The sequence below is a fragment of the Sinocyclocheilus rhinocerous genome, unplaced genomic scaffold (assembly GCF_001515625.1).
Source record: "Sinocyclocheilus rhinocerous isolate Xijiao unplaced genomic scaffold, SAMN03320098_v1.1 scaffold550, whole genome shotgun sequence".
Lineage (NCBI taxonomy): Eukaryota > Metazoa > Chordata > Actinopteri > Cypriniformes > Cyprinidae > Sinocyclocheilus > Sinocyclocheilus rhinocerous.
This window is the reverse complement of record NW_015667382.1, coordinates 169,360-180,386: the sequence shown is the minus strand read 5'-3', so window position 1 is coordinate 180,386 and position 11,027 is coordinate 169,360. Positions and strand designations below refer to the sequence as shown.

General features: G+C 35.4%; 1 protein-coding gene across 1 annotated transcript in view; it reads left to right on the top strand.

Annotated features, from left to right (window-relative positions):
• Positions 1-11,027, top strand: part of usp43a (ubiquitin specific peptidase 43a) — a 100,417-nt gene that overhangs the window by 40,465 nt on the left and 48,925 nt on the right. Inside the window, exons 5-6 of the mRNA XM_016545757.1 lie at positions 2,858-2,993; positions 6,241-6,385. Of these exons, the coding sequence (XP_016401243.1) occupies positions 2,858-2,993; positions 6,241-6,385 (281 nt within the window). The remainder of the gene's footprint in view (positions 1-2,857; positions 2,994-6,240; positions 6,386-11,027) is intronic.

Here is an 11,027-nt window from a genome sequence, read left to right as displayed (position 1 = left end):
GGCACCGTATTGCCATATGCATTGGCAGTAGCAAGTTCCTGTACTTGCTTGCAGCAGCAGCAATAATCTACAACTACAGCAATAACCAACAGCAGCAGCAATTCAGCAGCAGCGTAGCAGATCTATTCCGCCAAGACCAAATACATTAACATTGTCATATCCATCACCATGCTAAAATCTTCAGAGAGTTGTCATGATTGAATTCTCATTATTGCAATACAATCTGTACACAATATTTTTTAATTGAACTAGATTTTTTTTGTTCATTTTTGTACAGGCGATATTGCCAAGATGTATACTTACAATTGTATTTTGCAAATATAGGATACTTCACAATTTAAAATATTATTTCACTCAAAAATGTAAATTGTTGTGACTGAATATTTGAGCCAGACATAACCAGATTAAGCTTGAGAAACCTATCATTTAATCCAGTTTTGTGAACTGGATCAACCAATGTATTACAATGATCTGATTAAAAATAATGGTTCTTTCACACTTTTTCTCTCATTACTTCTCATCTCTCATTAATGCACTATGGTCTGTTCCTCACAGAAAGTTATAATAATGCTTTAGAAAACTTAAAATATCAACCCAGGCTCATTGGAAAAACGTGCCACTGGTGACATTTCTGCAAAATGGTACTGCATTGCTTCTTGTGTGTTTCACAACACTGAAATATCCAATGAGTGGCACTTAAAATGCTTTCAGTTTTATCCGATACAGATGAACATGAATCTGTTGTTTCTATCTTCTATCTTGTTTCATTATGTTAGTTATTGTATATTGTGGCAGTTCAGAAATTACCCGGGGCACTAAACGGTTAATGCTATATCATTAAACCTAAAACTGCCCTAAATCTACTGTTAACAAAAGTAAACATGAGAAGAAAAACACAATTTTGAAGCAACCACTCTAGCTTCTACAAATCTTTAAGCTCTTTTATCATGACTTGTTTTTCACTGATGCCTGAGCGCTTCACATCGCAAGTGCAGTGCTGTACCAGGTGAGCTACTGAGCAAGTTTACCATGTCAGAAAAATGATACATATGGAGCTGGTTATGTGATACGAACTTTAAAATGTATCAGTTTACAAATCATAAATGGTAAAAGTGTTTAGAGCTTATAATATTGCAAGGAGATGTGCAAAAATGAATCTTTGTTAATCGACAATCTGCCCTTGTAATCATAGTTTTTATAAATAATATAAAAGTCATTGAGTTTTACTGCCATAGTGTTAATGTCAGCTGAAAACTGGCCACATTAATAAGTCACTAACTGTTTCATATATGCAATTTTTTCTTATTTCCTTCTTTTGATTTTGGGATGAAACATGATCTGGACATTTCTTTTTGTCAGATTCACCCTGTTAGTGCATTCAGCTTTGACATTAATGAATATTATATGTGATTAAGCTCATGTCTGCACAGACATTTGGCATGCAGCAAACAGTATTTTTCAAAGTAATTGTACACAAATATGTCTTTGCAAGAAGTATAGCACTTTAACACATCCACATACACTCTGAAAACACAGAATAAGCTGTGTCTGATTGAAAGACCACATATATAAACCCTGTCACATGATTCTCACCTCTGCGTGCCACCAGAGATAAAATCTAAAAGGATTCAGTTGTCTTCTCACTGGTCCACTCGAGTGAGAGTGTGGTTTTGCATAACTGAGTGCGTTTTTTGGGTCCAGCATTTCACATATGGCTTTCAATAATGCAGCAGAGAAGCATCTGAAAGTCCATTCAAGTTTTTAGAGCCGCAGCTGCAGCTGCAGTGAAAAATGCAGCTGCATTGAGGCAATCAGCTGCTGTTCGACTGGCTTGTGTGAGGCCATTTCCAGCCAAACAAAGACAGTTGGAAACAGATCAGCTCTCGATTCTAATGTGCATCCACAAGCTGCGTGTATTTGGCAGTGTTACTGTCCAGACGTGCTGGTTTTAATCTACAGTACCTTCAAAAGCTGTACACACAAACACAGACGTATCTACACTGACTCAGTCTGTAGCCCTGTGGCAAAACTGACTGGTTACTGACTTTATCACATATTCTTTCATATGCAGTATTGGTAAATAAGCAAAGCAATAAGACAGAAGTGGATGTGTTACAGTGGTTTTAATCATTGTTAAAACTAAAAGGATGGTCCATTAAAAAAATTAGAAATTATTTTTATCACCTTTATGTCATTCCAAACCTGTATTGCTTTCTTCCTTCCGTGGAACACGAAAGAAGATATTTTTAAGAACATTGAGAACCAAAAACATTGACTTCCACATGAAAACATGTTCAACAGAAGAAAAGAAAGTCATACTGTTTTGGAATAGCATGACGGTGAGTAAATATTGACAATATTTTATTTTTGGGTGAATTATTTTATGTTGCAGAATAAAGATTTGTGTCGACTACAAATCTTATTTCAAGCATTTAACCAAAAACCCATTCAAAAACAAAACATTGACCTCGGGATTACAGAAACTAAACTGCTAAAATGATAACTTGTTTCTGGGTTTTGGCTCACAAAAAATATGTCCTCCCTGCAGCTCTCAATCCACCCTTAGCAATAGATTATGTACTATCTAATGTTAACTGTGTTGAAGTGCTAAGCCGTGGGTTCCCTCTGGAATTTTCTAATGGGTTTTTAGAATGGCAGTTTTCAATTTATGAGTAAAAATGTATGAGTCTGTGGAGTGTGGGCACCATTACTTTGAAAATACTTTCCTGTTTTTATTCATAAATCAAAAACACCTAGGAACCCATAGTGAATTAGCTAAATTGGCCTACAAATTGACATCATGACTGAACAGGTGCATTCGATGACGTGCTAAATGTGTATGTCTTCGTTTGTTTAGGGCCCTGAATGTGATTCTGGTGTTCAACACTGAAGGTCAGCGGTTTCTGAGAGTAGGGTTGGCTGTGCCTCTTTTTGGGTCTATCTCAACACTCAGGGCCTTGGTAGCAGAGGAGAGCAAGATCTCTCCAGACCAGGTAAGACCCAATGTCTGTCATCTCATTTTGTCTCTCTCTCCCTCTCTCTGTCATATTTTCCTATTCCTGAACTTAATTGTGTGCAATACACACTCACTCCTTTATTGTATTGTAATGCACATGCACACCTTACATAGTCTTGCCAAAGAAGAATTCTTCTTGCATACATCTTCCAGTCTCACAGATAGTAATAGCGAACAAATTCATACTCCATTAAACTGCCTTCTCTGAATACACTCCATCTGTTGGTTAATGGAAACTTCCCAGACTTACTCAGCCAGGGCTCAAAGTGTTATTGTGCTGCAAGATACACATTTTTAATGCCACTGCTATAATCCTTACAACATTTATTAATTTACATATTCACTCTCTGAAACCCGGTGCACATTGAGTTTGGCTTTTGTTGGGTTCAACATTTCATATGTCATGGCTTTTTTAGTAATGATGATTTTACCATGATTTTATCAATACAGTAGATTAAAGAGTTAGTTCATCCAAACATGAAAATCTCATTTTTTTCCCCTCACTTCTGTTCATCTTCAGAATGCAAATTTCATTGATTGTCACAAATTAAGCATGCACATTGCACATTTGAGCTTATGTTTACCATATTTGATGGTCTTGTGGGTTTGGAACAAGGGTGAATAAATGCTACCGAAATGTTCTTTTTTGGGGTGAACCAACCTTTAAAATGCTTGTGACTGAAATATTAGAAGAGGGACTTAAATATCTTTATAATTAACTTAATTTGTAGCAGTAAAATTTAATTTAGGTTGCTCTAGAGAATGAGCAGTCCACACATTCCCTCTTCTGTCAAGTGATGACAGACTTCAGACACTCCAGATTATTTATTTTCTTGTCCAAGAGGAACATTATTATTAGGGAAAGAGTTTTTTTGGGATTGTTTGGAACCATTTCAGTTTCATTTGTCAATGTGGATGCCAGAACATGACTTAAATTATCAATACTGTCAATCATGACAAAAATTTATATTTTACAGTCTGACATTAATAACCGCTGATGTTGTACAGCATGATCATTCTTCTCTCATTCACACCAAAATCTCTATTCCCAGTTCAACATTGTTTTGTATTATTAATTATTATTATTAATTATTATTATTATTATTGTGAGATGACAGTATTTTTGGTAAAGTAAATAGACCCTTTTTATTTTTATTGCACTATAGCAATGCACTCAAAATTAAAGTGTATAACCAATTGATGCTATTTTTGTTTCCATAATGCAGTGTGCAGGTTTACATTTCATGTCTGACAAGGCAGTTGTAGTTATAGCACATTTCATACACTATGGTAATTTAGTGTGTACATATACAGGATAAATAAAAAATAAAAATAAAGCGTAGGTTCATTTTTTAAATAATAAAATTTTGTAGATTAGTTTGCTAAAATCTTTATTTCATGCTTTTTGAGAAGCCATCAATCCATTTTAAATACCCATGTCAAAACAGAGAACCACAATTATACAGAAACTGAATAATTTATCAGTGTATTCAAGTGTTTTAATTTATCTGCTTGACTAATTTAATGCATTCAAATTATACACATAAAATTTGTTACCTGGGGATGGATGAGGATATTATGCATCTAGTAAGGAATAGATGGCCAGATGCGATTACTGCAAGGTAAAAACCCTGTTACCATCTTTTTTTTAAAGGTTCTCTCTTATCCAGCTCTCTGTGTCTCTATGAAGGGGGCTAACTAACTACCAAGAAATTCTAACATTCATGGGGTTTTATTGGTCACACTTTATTTTATGGTACAATTATCACCATTATCAAATCATTAACTATGACTTTTGCCTCAATAAACTCTTAATTTGCTGTGTATTAATAGTTAGTAAAGAAGTTGTAAAGTTTAGGTATTAGGTAGGATTAGGGATGTAGAATATGGTCATGCACAATGTGTGCTTTATAATCACTAATAAACAGCCAATATGTTAATAATAGGCATGCTAATAAGCAACTAGTTAATAGTGAGAATTGGTCCCTATACTAAAGTATTACTTTTTTTTCAACTTTTTACTCTACTAATAATTGTATAAGAAAACATTTATTTAGATTTCATTTAGACCTCCGTTACTAATCTTTTACACAGTAATGTGTTGATCTCTTCAGCTCTGTCAGTAATAGGCCTACTGTGGAGAGGCTTACAGGATGCTATGGCTGTTTCAAAGCCGCCCCAAACAATATGAGTGGGCAGAAACATAAGCACAGGGCACAACCTTCCTCAGAGATTAAAGGGGTCATATGATGTTGCTAAAAAGAAAATCATGACGTTGACATGTGGGGGCGTGTTAGAACGAGCCGTTTTAGGTAGGCGCGGTTGACTCTTAACTTTTATAAAGAATATCTCTTTGGATTTGAGACTTTAGTCTTTGCAACTTTACAGATCTTCTTTATGCACCAAGAGCTTGTAACACTTCAAAGAGAAAGGAAAAATGTAAATTGCATCATATGACGCCTTTAAGGGAAAAGGGATTACTGACTACCTTCTTAGCCTTTACTACAGATAGATTTCAATACGGAATATTATATGATGGGTTCAGGCAACAGATTTTTATTTAGCCTGTTTCACAGAGCTTAGAATAGGTATTACTTAGCAATTTGTAAAAATGTGTATTACCTTGTATTAGCAGGGGATCTTCCACTGATATACTAATGTAGATGGTGTCTCCCCCTTGTGGTGGGAGGTGAGTGTGTTAATAAGAGTGTGTGCATGGCTTGTTCAGAATAGCATACTGCCATACTAACCTCACTTTTACTGCATTAAATACTACAGATTGTGCCACATAACAGAACTGAGTGGTATACTGTATCCTAAAATTGACATTCCATTTTCTGTTTGATATTAGCCACATTTTTTTGTATATGATTTGTAATATATATATAATATAGCCCATGTGTCTGTGTACACTTGTACATGTATGTGTGTGTGGTAGAGAACAAAAAAGTGATGTGAACTATTGTAATGGAGTGAGTGAGTGAAACAAAACAATAGAAATAGATCTACCGCTGAGCCTAATAGTTTGTCATGCTGAGCGTTTGAGCTAAAATCCCCTTATCTGTGGATTTGTGATGTGACAACAGCTTTTGGAAAATGGCTTGAGAAGAACCTGAAATCTTCTTTGTTTACTAGGGCCCAAGATTCTTGTTCATGTGAATAATCCGTTTCATGGTGTGCAAGGATGTTTTACTCTCAAATCAACATTTCTCTTTCTCTTGTAGGTGATTTTGACAGAGATTAACTCAAATGGGTTCCAGCGCTCTTTCTCCGATGAAGATGACATGACGAGTATCTCAGAGAGTGATGTCATCTACACCTTCCAGGCTCCACCCCTCTTCACAAGAGGAGGCTCCATGCGATTCTCAGGTAACCGTAGGGAAATAAGGAAATGCTTCAGGTTCCTAGCAACTTTAGCTAGCTAACTGGATATTGACAGTTAGATTTGCTGTAAGTGATTTCAGATGTTTGCTAACTTCGGTCTAGTCTCACAAGTCCACACATTTGACTTTTCGTGGCAATTTATTCTGGCCAAGAACTGTCCACTTCTCAGACAGAAGGAAGCCACCTTATGTTTCATGTGTTATTTAGAGGTGGGGCTATCCTTCTTAACACAAATTTCATTCAAACTGATCAAAAATCTGACTCTTGATCTTAATCTCAGAAGTTACATAAAGTCAGCCAATCAGATTGGAGCATTTTTTGTTGCGTCACTTACAGGCAGGAAGTACCATTTTCCAGAAAAAATGTTGCACCTGAATATGTCACACAGTGTTGTTAGGGGAAAAAAAACATATATAAGTCGTATTTTATAGTTATATCCAGAAATAATGTAAGATACCAGTAAATTAACATTATAAACAATACAAACATGCATTTTAGTTCCTCTCGCTCCACAAAAAATCCTTCTATTGAACACTATTCAGAACAGAACAAGAACAAATAACAGAAGTATAAAATAAACATATTAGTATTCATTATAAACAATATTTATTAAACACCAAGTGCTTTACCACAAATTCATCAGAATAAAGCACCATCATCACACTCAGTGATTCCACATTTCCACTGCATTTCAGTTTTTCTTCAATACTGTACAACAATCAGTTTAAACTGAGCTATGCAGCTTTTTCTATTTCATTGACTGCATTTTAGTGTTATGATGAGTGGGCTGTAATGTCGATTAGCAAAAGATTTTTTGTTCTATGTTTTACGTGCTTGACGTTAATTGCCTTATACAAGTCACAGCATGTTCCAGATGATTAAAAAGAAATATAACTTATAATCCAGAAAATACAGTATTTCTTGACACTTTTTAGCTGTTTACCGAGCCTAGGGCTATTACAGACAGATGTGATTTCTTTGGACACCTGTTTCAGTGTTATCTGTCAGGTAGTAGGGACATTGCATCTGTGGTATTTCCAAAAATATTTGCTTAAGGGAATTTTAAGAAAAATGCAGGCATAAAAGTCAATGTAATGTAGCATTATAGAGAGATATTTACACAGGAATATTTCAAGTGCCCAGTGACTTCTCGGTCCAGTGATGTATTTAAGTGATAGAATGCAGCATGACTTCTTCCCTATAAATGAGCTTACATTTTTCCCCCCAAGCTATGCTCTTGCGTTGTATATTTTAAATTCACTGGGAGTTCTAAAATGGTAAAACTTTCAATTTGAAGATTAAGACGCTCTGTTGAATTACAGATAAAACTGTTTACAAGTCTTCAGATAGTGTGGTTGTTTATTATGGCTGTCAGGTGGATTATTGAAGATTGATAACCGTGCAAATTATGCTTATAGAAGTGTCAAGAAGAATGGAGGTTGTCAAAAATGGAGGACGGAAAAAATTGACTCTCAACATGGCTGCCTCCAATGAGGGGCAACTTGTAGAATAAAACAAAACATCCCTTGTGAAAAATAAGCACACTTAGCATACATTTAAAAACAGTAGTTATTACAGAAATAATATACTTTAAAAGAAAATACTTAAATGCAAACCGAATGTAATATTTTAAACACTTAATTGCGTGTTAATTGCAATGAAATGTATTGTAAATGAAAATATTGTAGTATCAATTTATATTAAAGGTGCTGTATGTAATTTTTCACAAAAACACCATAATACATATTCACATGCGTGTTCACATTTTTGCAGTGGTGGAAAGAGTACTGAAAATTTGTACTTAAGTGCAAGTACTGTTACATTGCTGAAATAATACTCAATTACAAGTAAAAGTACTGGTGTCAAAACAGTACTTAAGTAAAAGTACAAAATACTCCTCTCAAAAACTACTCTGAGTACTAGTTAATAGTTACATTTTAGCCGGCGATATTTAATGAATTACCAAAAAATATTCATTCATATCAAAGATATTTGTGGATAATAGCTACTTTGAACAAAACCCACTTTTATCTTATTGACAAAGTAAAATACTCATCTCTCGCCTTTCTGATATCGGTATCACTGGTTCAGCTCTTTCCTGGCTCATTTTCCTACATCAGTGATAGAAAATATTATATCACCATACAAGGGTATAAATCTACCACTGCTCCAGTTTCACAGGGTGTTCCTCAAGGTTCAGTTCTTGGTCCACTTCTGTTTATCATTTATATATATCCACTTGGTGACATCATACGCATGCATGGACTTCAATTTCATTGCTATGCTGATGACATTCAAATTTACCTAACCACCAGCTCTGATAGGTCATCACTGCCTGACTCACTTACTGCATGCATCAGGGATATCAAGCATTGGATGTCCTTGAATTTCCTTAAACTAAATAATAACAAAACTGAAATATTGATGATTGGCTCTGCTACCTCAGTCAAAAGGATTGACCTGTCCTTTGAAATTGACGGGGTTCATGTTAAGCCTGCTTCATCTGTCCGTAATCTTGGTGTCTTATTTGACTCATCTCTATCTTTTGCCTCTCATATTTCTTCTGTTGTTAAAACCTCTTTTTTCCATCTTCGTAATATTGCACGTCTTCGATCTTCTCTAACTCTAGCTGATGCTGAAATCTTAATTCATGCATTAATCACATCACGTCTGGATTATTGCAATGCTCTATTTCTTGGTCTGCCTAAAAAACTTATTGCAAGGTTACAGTATGTTCAAAACTCAGCAGCAAGAGTTCTCACCTCCACCAGGCGTTCTGCTCACATTACTCCTCTACTGCATGATCTTCACTGGCTACCTGTGGCATCACGTATTCACTTTAAGATATTACTTCTAACGTTTAAGGCATTAATGGTCTTGCGCCTCCATATCTGTCTGACCTACTGTACTCCTATTCTCCTGCCCGGTCTCTCAGATCATCTGAGCTTGGTCTTTTGTCCATTCCTCGTTTTCGGCTGTCCACTGTAGGTGGTAGGCCGTTTAGTGTTAATGCTCCGAAATTATGGAATTCACTACCCCTTACACTTCGTAATATACCATCTTTGTCTACATTCAAGACTCAGCTAAAAACGTATCTTTTTAATATGTATTTTGGATAATGTGGCTATATGTGGCCTTATGTGTTTGTATTGTGTATATGGGTGTGCAAATGTTTTGTTTAGCACTATGTAAAGTGACCTTGATCTATGGAAAGGCACTATATAAATAAAACTTCTTCTTCCATGATGACTTTCTGCAGTATCTCAGAGGTGTAGCGCAACTTTCTTGGGTACTTTAGATTGAGAATGTAAAGCAAACCAAACAACACCACGGTTGCGAAAGCAAGGTTATGAAGGTCCTGTAGCACAATTACAGCCTCAAGGACAATTACGACATCACTGGGTTCTTTTTCAGCTCTGCCTTTTAACATGAAGATTCCCTTGCTGGTCTTCTCAATGATCCTCATCAATGTCCTGAAGAGAGTATTAAAACAGATTAGATGTGTATATAATTAAAGTAACACCAAACCCGAGATGTATATATTACATATATTGTTGTAGTCAGTGGTGGAAAGAGTACTGAAAATTTGTACTTAAGTGCAAGTACTGTTACATTGCTGAAATAATACTCAATTACAAGTAAAAGTACTGGTGTCAAAACAGTACTTAAGTAAAAGTACAAAATACTCCTCTCAAAAACTACTCTGAGTACTAGTTAATAGTTACATTTTAGCCGGCGATATTTAATGAATATGTGGATAATAGCTGCTTTGAACAAAACCCACTTTTATCTTATTGACAAAGTACGTGAATTAGTGGTCATGATTCAGGAATTTCTAACTTCAATACCTTGAAAAATATCAATATTAAAAGTACCCGTGAACCGGAAGTTGCGACTGACTTCAGTGTTGTGATGTATTTCCAAGTGAAATGGAATATTGAATAAAGGGCGGGGTTTTATTGTGGTGCACCTCCTCTCCACCTCTTGCTCAGAGCAGATTCACGGTTGGATAGTGGTTAAGAATATCTGCTTGTTACAACTGACATCATGCTTCATCGCTTATGGGTCCTAACGCTCTGCCAGAAGCCCCCCCAAAAAACAACAAACTGTGCATATACGCATTCACGATGTCATGTAATACTGAAAAATTATAACCCTAACCTTTATCTCCATACTGAAATCCCAGATGACCAGACAGTGATTCAGCTAAAATATTAGTGTCTGAGAAACTGTGAGCACGGAGACTGTAGTGTGCACATCAATACCATTGGCAAAACTACCACATACTGTATACTGCCATATAGAGCCATATAGATTTTTTTTTTTTTGTCCATCCATTTTTTCAAGGCAATCATTATTTCAAGCTTTGAAATTTATTTAATCCAAGTCTTTTAAAAAGACACGTTCGCTTTATATGATGAACAGATTTTAATATAGGCTTTTATTTACATACACATAAACACTGATCAATTACCATTACAAAAATCTCAATCTTAAACATTTGCTCATTCTGTGTATTTGTGTCTTTATAATAGGGTAACTTTGTTGCAAAAGCTTACAGCAGGAAGCTTGATTTCAAATTTGATTTCAAACTGAATTGAATTTACAAAAAAAGACAAGTACACAG